At 44.8% G+C, this 21,104-nt stretch overlaps 1 protein-coding gene across 2 annotated transcripts in view; it reads left to right on the forward strand.

Moving 5' to 3' along the window:
* The window catches only part of LOC106586723 (ras and Rab interactor 2), a 48,537-nt gene that overhangs the window by 13,511 nt on the left and 13,922 nt on the right, over nucleotides 1-21,104 (forward strand). For both annotated transcript variants that reach the window (XM_014174293.2, XM_014174302.2), the window contains exons 3-8: nucleotides 2,361-2,453; nucleotides 8,781-8,881; nucleotides 9,339-9,537; nucleotides 9,741-9,861; nucleotides 14,134-14,206; nucleotides 18,992-19,083. In XM_014174293.2, coding sequence (XP_014029768.1) covers nucleotides 2,361-2,453; nucleotides 8,781-8,881; nucleotides 9,339-9,537; nucleotides 9,741-9,861; nucleotides 14,134-14,206; nucleotides 18,992-19,083 — 679 coding nt within the window. The remainder of the gene's footprint in view (nucleotides 1-2,360; nucleotides 2,454-8,780; nucleotides 8,882-9,338; nucleotides 9,538-9,740; nucleotides 9,862-14,133; nucleotides 14,207-18,991; nucleotides 19,084-21,104) is intronic.

Genomic DNA, 21,104 nt, shown 5'->3' on the forward strand with positions numbered 1-21,104 from the left:
CCACTGCATTTCAGCCCTGCCACAAAAGGACCAGCTGACATCATGTCAGTGATTCTCTTGTTAACACAGGTGTGAGTGTTGACGAGGACAAGGCTGGAGATCACTCTGTCATGCTGATTGAGTATAACAGACTGGATGCTTCAAAAGGAGGGTGGTGCTTGGAATCATTGTTCTTCTTCTGTCAACCATTGGTACCTGCAAGGAAACACATGCCGTCTTCATTGCTTTGCACAAAAAGGGCTTCACAGGCAAGAATATTGCTGCCAGTAAGATTGCACCTAAATCAACCATTTATCGGATCATCAAGAACTTCAAGGAGAGCGGTTCAATTGTTGTGAAGAAGGCTTCAGGGCGCCCAAGAAAGTCCAGCAAGCTCCAGGACCGTCTCCGAAAGTTTATTCAACTGCGGGATCGGGGCACCACCAGTACAGAGCTTGCTCAGGAATGGCAGCAGGCAGGTGTGAGTGCATCTGCACGCACAGTGAGGCGAAGACTTTTGGAGGATGGCCTGGTGTCAAGAACGGTAGCAAAGAAGCCACTTCTCTCCAGGAAAAACATCAGGGACAGACTGATATTCTGCAAAAGGTACAGGGATTGGACTGCTGAGGACTGGGGTAAAGTCATTTTCTCTGATGAATCCCCTTTCCCATTGTTTGGGGCATCCGGAAAAAAGCTTGTCCGGAGAAGACAAGGTGAGTGCTACCATCAGTCCTGTGTCATGCCAACAGTAAAGCATCCTGAGACCATTCATGTGTGGGGTTGCTTCTCAGCCAAGGGAGTGGTCTCACTCACAATTTTGCCTAAGAACACAGCCATGAATAAAGAATGGTACCAACACATCCTCCGAGAGCAACTTCTCCCAACCATCCAGGAACAGTTTGGTGACGAACAATGCCTTTTCCAGCATGATGGAGTGCCTTGCCATAAGGCAAAAGTGATAACTAAGTGGTTCGGGGGAACAAAACATCGATATTTTGTGTCCGTGGCCAGGAAACTCCCCAGACCTTAATCCCATTGAGAACTTGTGGTCAACCCTCAAGAGGCGGGTGAACAAACAAAAACCCACAAATTCTGACGAACTCAAAGCATTGATTATGCAAGAATGGGCTGCCATCAGTCAGGATGTGGCTCAGAAGTTAATTGACAGCATGCCAGGGAGGATTGCAGAGGTCTTGAAAAAGAAGTGTCAACACTGCAAATATTGACTCTTTGCATCAACTTCATGTAATTGTCAATAAAAGCCTTTGACACTTATGAAATGCTTGTACTTATACTTCAGTATTCCATAGTAACATCTGACAAAAATATCTAAAGACACTGAAGCAGCAAACTGTGTTGAAATTAATATTTGTGTCATTCTCCAAACTTTTGGCCACGACTCTACTCTTGTTAGAGAGAGTACAAAGACGAGAGAGAAAGGGATGAGATAAGACAAAGGGATGTAGGTGATGATATTACGTTAGAGAGACAGAGAGAGTTTCATACTGTCCTGGTAGAGCCTATAAGAAGAACAACAGCAACAATTCCCTGTCTGCTCTCTCAATGTGGCCAGAAATTGAATTTCCATCAGCCTCACCACCAACTATATGTGTTTGTGCTTGACTCCATATACACTCTCAGAAAAAAAGTACTGAATTGTACTTAGAGTGGTACAAACGCTTGTCACTGAAGTGGTACCCTGTAAGGTATGTCCATTGTTCCATTAATTGTAGTCTTGCAGATTGTATCTTAAAAGAGCCAAAATATAGAAATCTGCCTTTTTAGGGTACCACCACGGTGACAAAGCCGTTTGTTCCTTTTAAGTGGCAAAAAAGTACCACTTCTCTATACCAAGGCCCTCATGTATACACGCCTCTTCGCCATCCCACTTCTGACACCAATTTAGCAAATTCGGTGGGTTGTTCCGACCGGGATTCAAACCTGCATCCATCAACTGCCAAGCCAACACCTTAACCAGTACGCCAAGAGATACCCATTGCCAAGGTCGCTCAGTGTTGGGTTAATGTTGCTACAATATTAATTACAACTCTTTATTGTCGAATGCGTTTATGTTGCCTTTATAAAGACTTCAGAACTGGCAGCAGACATGCTTACACGTGAACTAACATAACCACAGACCACTTAAACTGGTACAACATTTCCAATCGCGGGTGGCCAAAAATAATTAACTGAAAGCCACGCCCCCACTAAGCCATACCTCTGATGATTGTACAAAAATGTACCATTATACTTGATTATCCGTACATGTTCCCTAAAAGTTACTGAACAGTGCCATGTGAGCTCATATGTGTACCTCTGAAGGTACATACCCCAGGGAAAAATACTGTACCCTAACCGTACCCTTTTCTCTGAGAGTGTAGGACTCAGACGGACTCACAGACTCAGACCTAAGCATGTCTGCTACGCTGCCCAGACCAGACTGTCATATGGACAGGAGAGGAAGCTTCTTTAAGGTAAGTTAAGTTTACTCTTAAGTTTATTCTTTAGCTTACTTTTGTTCCAAGGTTTATCTTATGTTGCCACATAGTGTAATAGCGCTCAAGTTGAGGACAGATGGAGAGTGTGAGGATTGAACAATGCCTGCTGCAGTCGTTGGAATCATGACAAATGCACACATAGCAACCATAAAATACAAAGACACACACACACACACACACCATGGAGTAGTTGTCAGCCCTTTATGCAGTCTCTGGTTAAACCCTTGCATGACGTTGTTTTAGGAACACGGTCTATTCCTAGAGACATAATGAGCACGGTCAGTTCCACTGTGTCTTAGTTTCATGCTGCTGTTTCTTCCATCAGTATCCTCTCCCTTCATCTCTCCCTCTTTAGTCAGACCACACTAACTGCCTCTGAGAGTTATCCAATCGTCATGTCATAATCGTTCTGTTATCCAGTCTTTATGACTGCGGTGTGCTATCTGCTATATATCCGGTAATAGAAAGATGCCTTATACTGTAACTGTTGTATATTTAGCCATATACTGTTGCTGAAGTTGATAACGTTTACACAAGGTGTCTACAGCAAATAGAGAATTGAGATGAGGTTATGGCTGTGTGCAATGTAAAGAGTTACGGAGGCTTACAGAGTGAATGGATAAACTGACAGAGAGACGTGAGATTGTACTGTCTCTTCTTACCTCTTTTCTCCCTCTGTCTCTCCATCCCCTCTCTCTCTGTTTCCCCGTCACCCCCGCTCTCTCTCTCTTTCTCTCTCTCACTCCCTCTCTTTCTCCCTCTCTCCACTCTTCCTAGCCCCAGTGAAAGCGCTCTCTGTAGGTCAAAACAACATAGTTTCCGCTTGACTCCATCATCATGGCTTTAACTTCAGCCCATGCAGAGAATCGCTTACCTCCGAATCTGCGCTCATTAAAGAGCTCGAATTAATGACGACATTGTTGTTGGACACAGCCCTCCTGAGAGAGAGCAAGCCTGTGTGGAGAGAGCGAGAGGTGGAAAGAGAAAGAGAGTGAGAGAGGGAAAAAGCGTTGTATCCAATGCGATGTGATTGATAAAAATGGGAAAAGAAGAGAAAGAAAGAGGAGGATGAAGAGTAAGAGAGAAAGATAGACAAAGAGAGAGAGAGAGAGAGAGAGAGAGAGAGAGAAGGATATGTGTTATTTTTCCTCAGCATTTTCCTGGGTACCAGTAGTTTCAACCTCCCCATGAAGGAGTGGTCCACCCTCAATAGGTTCAGGACTGTCCACGGCCCATGCCTCGCCAAATCAAATCAAATGTTATTAGTCACATGTGCCGAATACAACAATACTTACATTGAAATGCTTACTTATAAGCCCCAAAACAACAATGCAGTTTAAAAAATATGAATAATAATTAAAAGGAACAAGCAACTAAAGAGCAGCAGTAATATAACAATAGCAAGACTACAGTATATAAAGGGAGTACCGGTACAGAGTCAATGTGCGGGCACACTGGTTAGTCGAGGTAGTTAAGGTAATATGGAAATGTAGGTAGAGTTATTAAAGTGACTACAGAGAGGGAAAAAAGTATTTGATCCCCTGCTGATTTTGTACGTTTTCCCACTGACAAAGAAATGATCAGTCTTTAATTTTAATGGTAGGTTTATTTGAACAGTGAGAGACAGAATAACAACAAAAAAATCCAGAAAAACGCATGTCAAAAATTTTATAAATTGATTTGCATTTTAATGAGGGAAATAAGTATTTGACCCCCTCTCAATCAGAAAGATTTCTGGCTCCCAGGTGTCTTTTATACAGGTAACGAGCTGAGATTAGGAGCACACTCTTAAAGGGAGTGCTCCTAATCTCAGTTTGTTACCTGTATAAAAGACACCTGTCCACAGAAGCAATCAATCAATCAGATTCCAAACTCTCCACCATGGCCAAGACCAAAGAGCTCTCCAAGGATGTCAAGGGCAAGATTGTAGACCTACACAAGGCTGGAATGGGCTACAAGACCATCGTCAAGCAGCTTGCTGAGAAGGTGACAACAGTTGGTGCGATTATTCGCAAATGGAAGAAACACAAAAGAACTGTCAATCTCCCTCGGCCTGGGGCTCCATGCAAGATCTCACCTCGTGGAGTTGCAATGATCATGAGAACGGTGAGGAATCAGCCCAGAACTACACGGGAGGATCTTGTCAATGATCTCAAGGCAGCTGGGACCATAGTCACCAAGAAAACAATTGGTAACACACTATGCCGTGAAGGACTGAAATCCTGCAGCGCCCGCAAGGTCCCCCTGCTCAAGAAAGCACATATACATGCCCGTCTGAAGTTTGCCAATGAACATCCGAATGATTCAGAGGACAACTGGGTGAAAGTGTTGTGGTCAGATGAGACCAAAATGGAGCTCTTTGGCATCAACTCAACTTTCCGTGTTTGGAGGAGGAGGAATGCTGCCTATGACCCCAAGAACACCATCCCCACCGTCAAACATGGAGGTGGAAACATTATGCTTTGGGGATGTTTTTCTGCTAAGGGGACAGGACAACTTCACCGCATCAAAGGGACGATGGACGGGGCCATGTACCGTCAAATCTTGGGTGAGAACCTCCTTCCCTCAGCCAGGGCATTGAAAATGGGTCGTGGATGGGTATTCCAGCATGACAATGATCCAAAACACATGGCCAAGGCAACAAAGGAGTGGCTCAAGAAGAAGCACATTAAGGTCTTGGAGTGACCTAGCCAGTCTCCAGACCTTAATCCCATAGAAAATCTGTGGTGGGAGCTGAAGGTTCGAGTTGCCAAACGTCAGCCTCGAAACCTTAATAATGACTTGGAGAAGATCTGCAAAGAGGAGTGGGACAAAATCCCTCCTGAGATGTGTGCAAACCTGGTGGCCAACTACAAGAAACGTCTGACCTCTGTGATTGCCAACAAGGGTTTTGCCACCAAGTACTAAGTCATGTTTTGCAGAGGGGTCAAATACTTATTTCCCTCATTAAAATGCAAATCAATTTATAACATTTTTGACATGCATTTTTCTGGATTTTTGTTGTTGTTATTCTGTCTCTCACTGTTCAAATAAGCCTGCCATTAAAATTATAGACTGATCATTTCTTTGTCAGTGGGCAAATGTACAAAATCAGCAGGGGATCAAATACTTTTTTCCCTCACTGTAGGCAGAGATAATGAGTAGCAGCGGTGTAAAAGAGGGGGGGGGGCAATGCAAATAGTCTCGGTAGCCATTTCATTAGATGTTCAGGAGACCTATGGCTTGGGGGTAGAAGCTGTTTAGAAGCCTCTTGGACCTAGACTTGGAGCTCCGGTACCGCTTACCGTGCGGTAGCAGAAAGAACAGTCTAAGACTAGGGTGGCTGGAGTCTTTGACAATTTTTAGGTCCTTCCTCTGACACCGCCTGGTATAGAGGTCCTGGATGGCAGGAAGCTTGGTCTCAGTGATGTACTGGACCGTACGCACTACCCTCTGTAGTGCCTTGCAGTTGGAGGCCAGGGAGTTGCCATACCAGGCAGTGAGGCAACCAGTCAGGATGCTCTCGATGGTGCAGCTGTAGAACCTTTTGAGGATCTGAGGACCCATGCCAAATCTTTTCAGTCTCCTGAGGGGGAATAGGTTTTGTCATGCCCTCTTCACCACTGTCTTGGTGTGCTTGGATCATGTTAGTTTGTTAGTGATGTGGACACCAAGGAACTTGAAGCTCTCAACCTGCTCCACTACAGCCCCGTTGATGAGAATGGGGGCGTGCTCTGTCCTCCTTTTCCTGCAGTCCACAATCATCTCCTTTGTCTTGATCACATTGAGGGAGAGGTTGTTGTCCTGGCACCACACGGCCAGGTCTCTGACCTCCTCCCTATAGGCTGTCTCATTGTTGTTGGTGATCAGGATCACTGTTGTGTCATTGGCAAATGTGATGATGGTGTTGGAGTTGGTCCTGCCTGTGTAGTCATGGGTGAACAGAGAGTACAGGAGGGGACTGAGTACCCACCTGAGGGGCCCCTGTGTTGAGGATCAGCATGGCAGATGTGTTGCTCCCTACCCTTAGCACCTGGGGGCGGCCCGTCAGGAAGTCCAGGATCCAGTTGCAGAGGGAGGTGTTTAGTCCCAGGGTCCTTAGCTTATTGATGAGCTTTGAGGGCACTATCGTGTTGAACGATGAGCTGTAGTCAATGAATAGCATTCTCACATATATGTTCCTTTTGTCCAAGTGGGAAAGGGCAGTGTGGAGTGCAATAGAGATTGCATCATCTGTGGATCTGTTAGGGCGGTATGGAAATTGGAGTGGGTCTAGGGTTTCTTGGATAATGGTATTGATGTGAGCCATGAAAGCACTTGATATTAGCCTTCCAAAGCAAGCCCCCATGTGCCTGTGGGGTGGAGCAAACCATGCACCACATTTTTGAAGTCTGTCCAATCTACAAACTCAGCGGAGGCCTACTCACCCTCAACACAGCAGGACCGGAAGCAATCGCTTGGCTAAGGGACTTTGCTTTCGCTAAATAAAATATATAAGTGGTTCCTCTATAAAAGACATTGGGTTGAAACAGGGCCTGTGTTGATGCTCCCATTTACTTCCATAGCAGGGCACTATGCCCAGAGTAGACCATTGAAGACCTTTCATAATAAATGTGTTAATTTGACCTCATTTTCTGGCAGAGGGGTCTCTCTCACCCTCTCTCCCTGTCTAATTTTCTTTCAGACTCTCTTGTTCTTTCCTTGTCTCTCTCTCTTTCCCTCTTTCTTTTTCTCTCCCTCTCTCTGTCTCTCTCTCTTTCAGACACTGTCGTTCTTTGTCTTTCTCTGTCTCTCTTTCCCTCTCTGTTTGTCTCTCTCTTCAGAAGTCAGACCACCAGAGACAGAGCTGGCTCCACATAGTCCCTGTTATAGTGTAGTAACAGGGGGAACCGGTGGTCTGTGGTTAGTGGTTACAGTGGTCTGGACCCTTCAGCTATGGGGAGTGGAATAGATTAGCTGATCTAAGGTCAATTTTGTGTTTTTCCCACCAATCGTTCATGATAGGTTTGGGAAACAGTAAGCTGATCCTACATCTGTGACTATTGGCGACTTCTACTCAGAGCAAACGATTAGGGGATCTGTGGTGTGGGAAATATTTCCACCTAGTGGTCAGATTATGTAACACAGTTGGTAAGAACCTACAGGCATCCCTTCTTTCCTTGTCTCCTTACCTTCATATTCACTTATGTAGAAACACAAACTAGTGAGAGAAACACTTTAAAAGCCTACTTGTCCTGAAAGGAGGAATTGAGACAAGGAGAGAAAGCCTCTTAAGACTACTGATATGCACCCATGGTGTCAAACCATAGAAATATAGTTTGACAAGCAACAACATATTTAGTTTTGTTGTCATCGTAGTCCAATGCGCCACTGGGCAGGGGGTCAGATTTATCTTCACTATGGAAATAGCCTGTCATATAAGATGGAGGTTTATCCATCAAACACTGTTGGCCTGAGTCACTTCCTCCTTCCTCTGTGTCCCTCTCCTTGATTGCATCCCAAATGGCACCCTATTCCCTATGTAGTGGGGAAAAAAAGAGTCCATTGGACTCTGGTCAAAAGTAGTGCACTACATAGGGAGTAGGGTGTCATTTTGGGACGCACTTGTGTTAGCATAGCTAGCTATCATCCAGAAGTTTACGCTTCCCTAGATAATGATAAGATTAGGAGACGTTTAGCCTTGTTAACTAACATGTGTTTCATTGTATCTGTGATAGATAGAGAGATTGTTTGTGTGCGTGTGCGTGTGTGTGCGTGTGTTTGTGTGTGCGTGTTTACTGTCAGTAGTGTGTGTGTGTGTGTGTGTGTGTGTGTGTGTGTGTGTGTGTGTGTGTGTGTGTGTGGGTGTGTGTGTGTGTGTGTGTGTGTGTGTGTGTGTGTGTGTGTGTGTGTGTGTGTGTGTGTGTGTGTGTGTGTGTGTGTTTACTGTCAGTAGTATGCGCGTGTGTGTGTGTAGGGGGGGTTGTCTCTGTGTTTCCCAGGGAGGGAAGTGAGGTATACACAGGAAAAGTGACTAACCATTTCCTTGCTCCTGGCTTTCTCATGTTGTGCCTCCCTATCTGTTTGTGAGGGACACTTCTCCATTTGCTCTCTCTCTCTCTCTACCTCTCTCTTTTCGTTCTACTTTCAACCTTTCTCAATGTCTGTTTTCCTTCTTTACCTCTACCTTGATCAATCTCTATCTCTCTCTCCATCTTACTCACAAAATCTGTTTCATTTGCTCTCACTTTCTCACTCTCTCCCTTTGTCTCTGACCTAGTCCCTCTCTCCTTCTCCCATGTACACTCGTTCAGTCCCTCTCTTTCTCTCCTCCTCTGTGTGTAGCTGATAGACACGTTTGCGTTGGAGATAGGGGAGCTGAAGCAAGAGATGGTCCAGACCTCTCCAACAGAGGACAGAGACCCTTACCCTATGGTTCTACAGGGGTAAGTCCAATCCTCCTCTCCTCCTTTCATCCAATTCTTCTTGCTTCTTTATCTCATTAGGACTCTTAGTACACATTTTTGTCAACGTTTGAATATAAGGTGTTGTGATTTGTTTCAACAATGTAGTTGAATAGAGTAACAACATAGACATTTAATGATGGGGAGACTTGAGTGAGGCAAAAGAAAGGGATAGTAGACTACATTTTTTTGTGTCGCTATTCACATCCTAGATGGTTCTTGTACTCTTTCACCAGAAGATGGAGACAGTGCCTTATTTTCTCTCTCTCTCTCTCTCTCTCTCTCTCTCTCTCTCTCTCTCACTCACTCACTCACTCACTCACTCACTCACTCACTCACTCACTCACTCACTCACTCACTCACTCACTCACTCACTCACTCACTCACTCTCTCACACACATTCTCTCTCTGTCTCTCTCTCCCTTTCTTTCTCTATCAGGTTGGAGGGGGAGGTGAGTGGGGTTTACCTCCAGTCCTCGCCCTGCGCTGGCGCCAGTGGTGAAAGGGATTCTGGGTACGACTCCCTGCGTAGGCGGATGAGCGTGCTGGACAGACTGAGGCATACGCACCCCGTGTGGCTGCTGCTCACGCTCAGTGACACGGAGGCCACACGTATACTGCTGCAGCAGCCTCCAGGGGTGAGAGGGTCACGGTTCAAGAGTCATAAGGTCACAGTATGACCTTTGTTATTGTCGGGCTTGTATATTATCATTTCCGAATGCGAACAGAAAAGGTGATTAGAGCTGATGGACAGGTGTGAACATGTGGATTAGGGATGTCACTGATGTGACTCTTTGAAAGGTCAACGCATAATGAACCTGTCTGTCTCTCTCCTGTTCAGGTATTCCTGGTGAGGAAGTCATCCACTCTTCAGAGGAAAGTTCTGTCTCTAAGGGTCAGTGAGGATGACGCCTCAGGAGGAGCCAGCGTCTGTGACTTCCCTGTCAGAGAGAGTCAGTACAGTGAGTGTCATAATGGAACAGTGTGCAGCCTATTTATTTTCTTTACTAAACCTCAATTCATCCAGCAGTGACGTCCCAAAGCCCAGCTAACACTCCTGATTGGCTATAGTACAACACACAGCCTAGTCATTCAGTTCAATTCATTTAACCTTTATTTATCCTAACATTTCAGGTAAGAGAAAAAAATCGTATTTAGAATGACGACCCGGCCTAGTACCTAAACCAAATGATGAATTGTCTTTTGCAAAATGAGTGTTTACTTATAGCACATTTAGCTACTGTACATAGTTTAGCAACAGATGCATGACTCAACATGTTTTCAATTCACCCAGCTGGGCATTTCTCAGACAACAAACAGCCTATACAATCAATCATAATGTGACTGTATTCATAGGTCACCTACACTACCTTTCAAAAGTTTGGGGTCACTTAGAAATGTCCTTGTTTTTGAAAGAAAAGCACATTTTTGGTCAATTACAATAACATCAAATTGATCAGAAATACAGTGTAGACATTGTTAATGTTGTAAATGACTATTGTAGCTGGAAATAGCTGATTTTTTATGAAACATCTACATATGCGTACAGAGGCCCATTATCAGCAACCATTACTCCTGTGTTCCAATGGCACGTTGTGTTAGCTAATCAAAGTTTATCATTTTAAAAGGCTAATTGATCATTAGAAAACCATTTTGCAATTATGTTAGCACAGCTGAAAACTGTTGTTCTGATTAAAGAAGCAATTAAACTGTCTTTCTTTAGACTAGTTGAGTATCTGGAGAATCAGCATTTGTAGGTTTGATTACAGGCTCAAAATGTCCAGAAACAAATAACTTTCTTCTGGAACTCGTCAGTCTATTCTTGTTCTGAGAAATGAAGGCTATTCCATGCGGGCAATTGCCAAGAAACTGAAGATCTCGTACAGCGCTGTGTACTACTCCCTTCACAGAACAGCGCAAACTGTCTCTAACCAGAATAGAAAGAGGAGTGGGATGCCCCAGTGCAGAACTGAGCAAGAGGACAAGTACATTAGAGTGTCTCACAAGAAACAGATGCCTCACAAGTCCTCAACTGGCAGCTTCATTAAATAGTACCTGCAAAACACCAGTCTCAACGTCAACAGTGAAGAGGTGACTCCGGGATGCTGGCCTTCTAGGCAGAGTTGCAAAGAAAAAGCCATATCTCAGACTCGCCAATAAAAAGATAAGATTAAGATGGGCAAAAGAACACTGGACAGAGGAAGATTGGATAAAAGTGTTATGGACAGACTAATGTAAGTTTGAGGTGTTCGCATCACAAAGAAGAACATTCGTGAGATGCACAAAAAAATGAAAAGATGCTGGAGGAGTGCTCGACGCCATCTGTCAAGCATGGTGGAGGCAATGTGATGGTCTGGGGGTGCTTTGGTAGTGGTAAAGTGGGAGATTTGTACAGGGTAAAAGGGATCTTGAAGAAGGAAGGCTATCACTCCATTTTGCAATGCCATGCCATACCCTGTGGACGGCGCTTAATTGGAGCCAATTTCCTCCTACAACAGGACAATGACCCAAAGCACAGCTCCAAACTATGCAAGAACTATTTAGGGAAGAAGCAGTCAGCTGGTATTCTGTCTATAATGGAGTGGCCTGCACAGTCACTGGATTTCAACCCTATTGAGCTGTTGTGGGAGCAGCTTGACCGTATGGTACGTAAGAAGTGCCCATCAAGCCAATCCAATTTGTGGGAGGTACTTCAGGAAGCATGGGGTGAAATCTCTTCAGATTACCTCAACAAATTGACAACAAGAATGCCAAAGTTCTGCAAGGCTGTAATTGCTACAAATGGAGGATTCTTTGACGAAAGCGAAGTTTGAAGGACACAATTATTATTTCAATTAAAAATCATTATTTATAACCTAGTCATCGTCTTGACTATGTTTCCTATTCATTTTGCAACTCATTTAATGTATGTTTTCATGGAAAACAAGGACATTTCTAAGTGACCCCAAACTTTTGAACGGTAGAGTACCTTTAACCATGTCACATCCTGCCTTTACCTCAAGACTCTCTCTCTCTCTCACACACACACACACACACACACACACACACACACACACACACACACACACACACACACACACACACACACACACACACACACACACACACACACACACACACACACACACACACACACACACACACACACACACACACACACACACACACACACACACACACACACACACACACACACACACACACACACACACACACACACACACACACACACACACACACACACACACACACACACATACACACACACTCTCGTTTATGTTTGCGTTCCATAGATGATTCCTTTGACTTGTTTCACGCTTCCACCACTGCTGAAAAATGTGACTCTCACATTGCTCACAGGGCTAATCTTGATTATAAAACAGTAATGCCTTGACACACACACACACACACACACACACACTGTATTTATTGCAGGGAAAATCTCATGTAGCGTTTGGCTATTATCTATTGGGCGTGTTCTCTTTGGAGAGACATGTACAGTTTTGGTACTTTACTACACCGTTGGGGTTACAACAAAACAACTTCATGAGTAATGGGATTGTAGTAGCGCCAGGGAATGATGACATACCAGATGAATGATGACATACCAGATGAATGATGACATACCAGATGAATGATGACATACCAGGTGAATGATGACATACAAGATGAATGATGACATACCCGATGAATGATGACATACCAGACATACCTGGAGTGATGCTGGACGGGCGGGCAGGTGCAGGCAGCGATCGGTTGAAGAGCAGGCATTTAGTTTTATTTGTATTTAAGAGCAGTTGGAGGCCACGGAAGGAGAGTTGTATAGCATTGAAGCTTGTCTGGAGGGTAGTTAACACAGTGTCCAAAGAAGGGCCAGAAGTATACAGAATGGTGTCGTCTGCGTAGAGGTGGATCAGAGACTCACCAGCAACAAGAGCGACATCATTGATGTATACAGAGAAAAGAGTCGGCCCGAGAATTGAACCCTGTGGCACCCCCATAGAGACTGCCAGAGGCCCGGGCAACAGGCCCTCCGATTTGACACATTGAACTCTATCAGCGAAGTAGTTAGTGAACCAGGCGAGGCAATCATTTTAGAACCCAAGGCTGTTGAGTCTGCCGATGAGGATGTGGTGATTGACAGAGTCGAAAGCTTTGGCCAGGTCAATGAATACGGCAGCACAGTATTGTTTCTTATCGATGGCGGTTACGATATCGTTTAGGACCTTGAGCGTGATTGAGGTGTACCCATGACCAGCTCTGAAACCAGATTGCATAGCGGAGAAGGTGCGGTGGGATTCGAAATGGTCGGTAATCTGTTTGTTGACTTGGCTTTCGAAGACCTTAGAAAGGCAGGGTAGGATAGATATAGGTCTGTAGCAGTTTGGGTCAAGAGTGTCCCCCCCTTTGAATAGGAGGATGACCGCAGCTGCTTTCCAAGCGGCACGAAAGAGGTTGAACAGGCTAGTAATAGGGGTTGCAACAATTTCGGCAGATAATTTTAGAAAGAAAGGGTCCAGATTGTCTAGTCCGGCTGATTTGTAGGGGTCCAGATTTTGCAGCTCTTTCAGAACATCAGCTGACTGGATTTGGGAGACGGAGAAATGGGGAAGGCATACCAGATGAATGATAACATACCAGGTGAATGATGACATACCAGATGAATGATGACATACCAGATGAATGATGACATACCAGATCAATGATGACATACCAGGTGAATGATGACATACTGGATGAATGATGACATACCAGGGGAATGATGACATACTGGATGAATGATGACATACCAGGGGAATGATGACATACCAGGTGAATGATGACATACTGGATGAATGATGACATACCAGGGGAATGATGACATACCAGGTGAATGATGACATACCAGATGAATGATGACATACCAGATGTGCACGTTGGATGTCTTGGAATTTTCCCCCTTTGAATGTAAACATGAAGTGTCTTTCCTGGCCTGGTTTGGCCTTTTGAATGTGGGTTGGATTTAGCCTCAAATGTTTCAATGTCCGAACTAGCATATCCAACTACTTAGAATTAAATGTAATGGGCATGCCTGCTAGGTAGTATAATAGAATGGACATTAACCTTAAAGAACTATTGGGAGAAATTCCTCATATATTTCAAGATGGAAGCTAATCAAGACTAGATGTGGCTGTACCTCGTAATGAAGTCTGAACAGTTTTGATGTATTCTCTGTGTTCTTCCTCTGGTTGCAGCCTTTTCTCTGGAAGGATCTGGGATCAGTTTTGCAGACCTGTTTCGCCTGGTGGCCTTCTACTGTATCAGCAGGTACAGTCATGTTCTCAAGGTTTTCTCTCTCTCTGTCTTTCTCCCTCTCTCCCTTTCTCTCTTTCTCTTTCTTTTTCTCTCTCTCTCCTCCCTCTGTCCCCCTCCCCCTCCGCCACCCTATCCCCACTCCCTCTGTCCCTCTGTCATTCCTCCCTCTGTTGTCATTCCACTGCAGTGAGAGCTACAGCAACTGCATGGAAATGGATGGATGGAAATAACATTGTGTTTTTTTTTTCTTTTTTTTTCTTCATTTTGATCTCTTTTAGTCCTCATTTGGACTAATCTTCCAAGAGTCCTTAAACATTAAAATACAATTTATAATACGAACACGTTTTCACATATAATTAATACACTGCTACAAACAGATTAACTAACATATTGACCCGATAAATACTCAGTCTAAAAATATATTTTGATTCTTCATCTACCATAGTCCAGCGCAACTTTCTTATGTATTATATTTAAATGGTTTTAAAGTATTGTTTAAATGTGTATATATTGAAAGGTTTCTCATTTGCTCAGTTAAATTATTCAATTTCTTTATTGCTCTAAATCAAAATGTTATTTTGCGTATTTCTCTTTTCTGTCTGGATAACACAGATTGTGGACAATCTATTCCTAGTATTTACTAAATGTCTGTCTCTTACCAACTAAAAACCGTTGTGAATAGAGTTTGGCTGTTTTAAATGGTGTATATTATGAAATAAAATAAGCATGTTTTTTTTCAATTATCTTGTTGGTTGATGACCAACCAAGAACATTGCGCATGACTACAACAGAAGAACCATATCTCCACCTTAAAACAATCCTTTCTGCTTTGTTCTGTGCAATCTGCAGCCTCCTAATTTCACTTGCTGATGCATTTCCCCACACCACAGAACAGTAGTTCACCTGTGTAACAATCGTCGTTGAAGGGGGACCAAAACGCAGCGGGTAAAGTGCTCATCCTCTTATTTATTTATTAAAGAAAACACTTAATCAATATAAAACAAATGACGAAAACAGTCCAGTAAGGTGCATAGACTATACTAGAAACAACCACCCACAAAACCCAGTGAAAACAAACACAACTAAATATGGCCTCCAGTTAGAGACAACAACAACCAGCTGCCTCTAATTGGAGGTCATTGACAAAACTCACATAGAACAAGAAAAGCTAGATAAACATAGAAATAAGAAAACTAGAACCTAAACCCACAATACCAACCACACAAAACAAACACCCCCTGCCACACCCTGACCAACTACAATGACAAATAACCCCTTTTACTGGCCAGGACGTGACAGTCCCCCCCCCCCCGAATGCACCTCAAAACAAAACCCACAAAAACAACCCCAAACCTAAAGGGGGGGGGGTGTAATGGCTCTGGCTCTGGCCGTAGCTCCCGTTCAGCAGACTCTGGGCTGCGCGGCATCACTGGAGGCCCGGGCTGAGAGGCGTCGCTGGAGGCCCCGGGCTGAGAGGCGTCGCTGGAGGCCCCGAGCTGAGCGGCGTCGCTGGAGACCCCTGGCCGAGGGGCGTTGCTGGAGGCTCAGGGCTGAGGAGCGTCTCTACAGGCTCCGGACTGTAGGCCGTCTCTGCAGGTTCCGGACTGTAGACCATCTCTGTCGGTTCCGAACTGTAGGCCGTCTCTGTCGGTTCCGGACTGTAGGCCGTCTCTGTCGGTTCCGGACTGTAGGCCGTCTCTGTCGGTTCCGGACTGTAGGCCTTCTCTGTCGGTTCCGGACTGTAGGCCGTCTCTGTCGGTTCCGGACTGTAGGCCGTCTCTGTCGGTTCCGGACTGTAGGCCGTCGCCGGAAGCACTGGACGGGGAACTGTCGCCGAAGCTCTGGACGGGGAACTGTCGCCGGAAGCTCTGGACGGGGAACTGTCGCCGGAAGCTCTGGACGGGGAACTGTCGCCGGAAGCTCTGGACGGGGGACTGTCGCCGGAAGCTCTGGACGGGGGACTGTCGCCGGAAGCTCTGGACAGGGGACTGTCGCCGGAAGCTCTGGACTGGGACTGCGCACTGGAGGCCTGATGCGTGGGGCTGGCTTAGGAGGCGCCAGACTAGTAACCCGCACCACAGGGCTAGTGCGAGGAGCAAGAACAGGACGTACTGGGCTGGGCAGGCGCACTGGAGGCCTGATGCATGGGACTGGCTTTGAAGGCGCCAGACTAGTAACACGCACCACAGGGCTAGTGCGAGGAGCAGGAACAGGACGTACTGGGCTGGGCAGGCGCACTGAAGGCCTGATGCGTGGGCTGGCTTTGGAGGCGCCAGACTAGTAACACGCACCTCAAGGCTAGTGCAGAAACAGGATGTACTGGACTGGGCAGACGCACTGGGGGAAGAGTACGAGGAGCAGGAACAGGATACACTGGGCCATGAACCCTCACCGGCGGTCTGATGCTTGCAACTTGCATCACCGGTCCTGGCTCGATGCTGGCTCTAGCATGACACCTGTGAGGAGCTTTCACCAAGCGCTCCGGGCTGTAGCTGCGCACTGGCGATACCGTGCGTATCTCCGCATAACATGGTGCTTGCTTGCTCCGTCGCTCCCCATAATAAGCACGGGGAGTTTGCTCAGGTCTCCAACCTGACTTACCCCAACTCCCCGTGTGCCCCCCCAAAAAATTATTTGGGGCTGCCTCTCAGGCTCCTGTAGCTGACTTGCCTGTTCCTCCCAGTATCGCTGTTCCGCCTTCGCTGCCTCGATCTCCCACTGCGGGCGGCGAAACACCCCCTGCCACGCCCTGACCAACTACAATGACAAATAATTCATTTTACTGGCCAGGACGTGACAACCTGACTCTCAATTAATGCTTGTGTTATTTGCTTAAGAATCTTTCCCGGTAAATATCTAGCTATCCTTCTCATCATGCATGCTGTTTTAATATTTTCTTTACATAGATGAGTTATTTGAGACGACCATGATAAGCAGTTGTCTAGCTGCACTCCTAGTAGTTTGGTTTTTGCCACTTCCTCAATTTGTACTCCCTTTTCCTTGTGGAACAGACCAACATAACTTTGGTTTTCTTGGTGTTTAAAACAAGTTTGTTCCGGCAAACCCACTCCCTGATATTCTACAAATCTCCTTGTAAAGCTTGCTGTACCTGTTGAACCAATTTTCTTGCTGTATAAATTGTAGTATAATCTGCAAATATAGTAGCCTGAGTTTCAGATAAGGCATAAGGAAGGTCGTTGGTATATATTAAATAAAGAAGTGGCCCAAGGCAGCTGCCCTGCGGTATTCCACAGTTTAAAGCATGAGGGGAAAAAAATGAACCATTGATAGAGGTGGACTGTTTCCTGTCAGTTAAATATGACTGTACCCAAATCAATGCTACCTCCTTAAAACCACAATGCATTCATTTCGTCAAAATTATTTTATGATCCATTAAATCAAATGCTGCACTATAATCTAAAAATAGTACACCCACAAATCTTCCTTTATCCATAGCATTGAGCCACTGGTCAGTCATGTCAACCAATTCAGTGGTAGTGGAATGTTTTTTGCGATAAGCATGCTGATTGGCTGTAATCAGATCATTCTTTTCCATGTACTCCCATATTTGTCTACTCACAACACACTCCAATATCTTACAGAGTGAAGGGAGTAGACTAATTGGTTGACTATTGGCAGGAGTAATGGGTTCTTTGCTGTCTTTCAGAATAGGACACAGTTTAGCATGCTTCCATACATTTGCAAACATCCCCTTTTCCAGTGACCAATGAAATATATATTTCAGTGGAGTTGCAATCTGGGGTGCAGCATAGCGAAGTAAAACATTGTCCATAAGATCATAACCTGTAGATTTACTATCGGGTACAATGTGTTAAGTAAGCAGTGAGCACTCAGGACCTAGCTTGTCTCAACTGCCCTCTTCTCACTTCTGGTTTTAGACCAGCTTCATGCCAGCTGGGTAGACAGACAGCTCAGAGTGAAAGACACGTCAGAACTTTGTTTCAACTGAGAAATAGAAACCAAAACATTAAACAACTGTAATGTCATTAAAGTCCAGTAATGACAAAACACCAACTTACAGTAAACATACAACAATACCCCACAAGTGGAATGACGTAAAACCCTTGTGGTATGGGAAGTAGATTAAAGGAAAGTGTGCCACTGTGCCAGTAATATCCAGTAATGTCCAGTAATATCCAGTAATATCCATAATGTCCAGTAATGCCCAGTAATATACAGTAATTTCCAGTGATGCCCAGTATTGCCCAGTAATGCCCAGTAATGCCCAGTAATATCCAGTAATTTCCAGTAATGCCCAACACAGCACAACACAGTTTCAATCTGTGAAATAAATCCTAAACATTAAAAAAGAATGTTTAGCGGTAGGAGTTTTTCTTATTCACTTGACGTGACTAGGAAAAAACTCCAGGCCTGAGTTGTAGTTCATTAATAACCAGAGACCTAGTAGGGAAAATATCCTCAATAACTTGCATATTAAATTTGACAGTAAAAGGAATGTTTTAGTCAGCATATTGTGTTTGCTAGTGAAGAGATTCACCAGCTGAGGCCTCAAGGCTCTGTTAGTTGGCATTGAGTTGACAGTAACAGCACAGTGATGTCACTCTCTTCCTCATCTCTCTGCTCCGGTGTTCAGGCTGTTGTGTTTGTTTTGACAAACCCCTTCTACCACTCTGTGACATCACCCACCCTGAGGACAGAACACAGGTCCAGCTAGCAGGAGGAAATACAGGCTGGGAAAGTCCACTCTCGGAATCTCCAGAATATCTGTTGGACATTATAGACATAGTTGGATCATTCTCTCTCCTCTCTTTTCAGGGACATCCTTCCTTTCACCCTGAATCTCCCAGAAGCCATTGCAGCCTCCAAGACTCAGAAGGACCTGGAGGAGGTGGCCCAACTAGGAGCAGGTACTACAGTAATAGATGGGTAGAATGTGATCAACTCTATTTTCTTCTCTGCTTAAAGGGATAGTTTGGGATTCTGGCAATGAGGCCCTTTTATCTACTTCCCCAGAGTCAGATGAACTCGTGGATACCATTCATATGTATCTGCGTCCAGTATGAAGGAAGTTAGAGGTAGTTTCGCGAGCCAATGCTAACTAGCATTACATTTACATTTACATTTTAGTCATTTAGCAGACGCTCTTATCCAGAGCGACTTACAGTAGTGAATGCATACATTTCATACATTTTTTTTTTTCTGTACTGGCCCCCCGTGGGAAACAAACCCACAACCCTGGCGTAGCAAACACCATGCTCTACCAACTGAGCTACAGGGAAGCATTAGCACAATGACTGGAAGTCTACAAAAACAGCTAGCATGCTGTTCCCATAGACTTCCAGTCATTGCGCTAATTCTAGTTAGCAATTGCGCTAACGCAAATTAGCATTAGCTAGTGAAACTACTGGACACAGAGACATAAAAATGATATCCTCATCAATTATCCGATAGTAAATTGATATAGAAGGAAACAGCATAATTGTATTTATTTATAAATGTTTTTCATATTGTTGAAGGCAGTATATCCAAATGGGCTGTGTCTCCTTGAGTACATACATGCATAACGTAAAAAAGCCCCTCATTCCACAGAGTGACGTTTCTATGTGTACAGGTGCTGCGCCTACTGATACCGTCTATTAGTTTTATATGTTAGTTAACTCATGCTGACCGGTGTGGTCTGGTTTCATGGCAGGTTTAGTTAGTCACTCTGTCGTGATATTCTTAGTTTCCTTCTGTTGAAACTCCAGTGTGTGAGTCAGTTTCCTCCAGGGCTGCGAAGGAGGGTGTGGTGACTGGAGAATTATACACACAGGCACGAACACACACACACAGGCATGGACGCAGGCACACACATCAGTCACAGGCTTACTCTGACCCCTCGTGTGTGCATGAGAGGGGGGGGTGAGTCTGCATGAGGATCTTTTCTTAGTATACACAATCATTTAGGGAAACTCCCTTCTCCAATGGACATGTTCTATTTTAAATGGATATTTGTGTCTACGTTATGGAATCTTTGCAGACACGTCTCAAGACATCTATGTTATATTGTGTGTGTCGCCAGTGTTTTAAAGAAAAGGATGAGCCTTTTTGCTAAAACACTGCAGTAAATCCTGTACAGAAATGCGTAATGACTATTTTCTCTCTCAGGGGGCACAAAGGATATTGTTTTGCGACACCAAAATGTTATCAAAGGTTTTTCCAAGGGCAGCAGACTTTGGCTCGGCTAAGTCATTTCAACGTAGTTCATTAATTATTCATATTAACTACGAGGTCATGAAGGGAGCAGCGGACATGGTTCCCTCTACTGAATTGAGTTTGTTCACTCACTACAGACACACTTTGTTGCAGTATACTCCATTACCGAAGGTTATGAATACATTACTGACATACAATTTAGCTCTGGGTACAGAGTCTGTCCAAGACTCAGAAAGTAGTGGAGGAAGAAATGTCCTTTGAACTATCAGTAAAGCTCTCTGCAGGAGATCCATCCAGGCTATTCCCTGTGGGGTCACTGCTAAACCCAGCCCAGGATGAGTGCACTCCGGGTGGGGTAAAGAGCAGAGAGAGGTTGCCTGTCTCAGTCTAGCTCCAGAGGTCATGTTTCTCAAGTGGGCATTTCATCGATACCACCGAGTGTTTTCCGTCCCTAGACTAGAGAGGTATGACGAGACCTTTGAAGCGGTGCCCGACATAGCTCCGTCGCTCTCTATCGCCCCAGGTGTGTTGCTGTGCAGAGGGTGTGTGTGTGTTTGTGGAATTGAATGCGTATAGAAGGTGCTTCGCAGTCCTCTAAAGTAACTTATGGAATCATTTATAACAGTCTGTAGATTCTATTACATGAATGCCATTATTCTGTAAAGTATTTCTTAGTGTGTGATCTGGATGAGTTAGCACAGAGACTTGTGGACCAAGTGCCAGCAAACAATAG

The sequence above is a fragment of the Salmo salar genome, chromosome ssa02 (assembly GCF_905237065.1).
Source record: "Salmo salar chromosome ssa02, Ssal_v3.1, whole genome shotgun sequence".
Taxonomy (NCBI): Eukaryota; Metazoa; Chordata; class Actinopteri; order Salmoniformes; family Salmonidae; genus Salmo; species Salmo salar.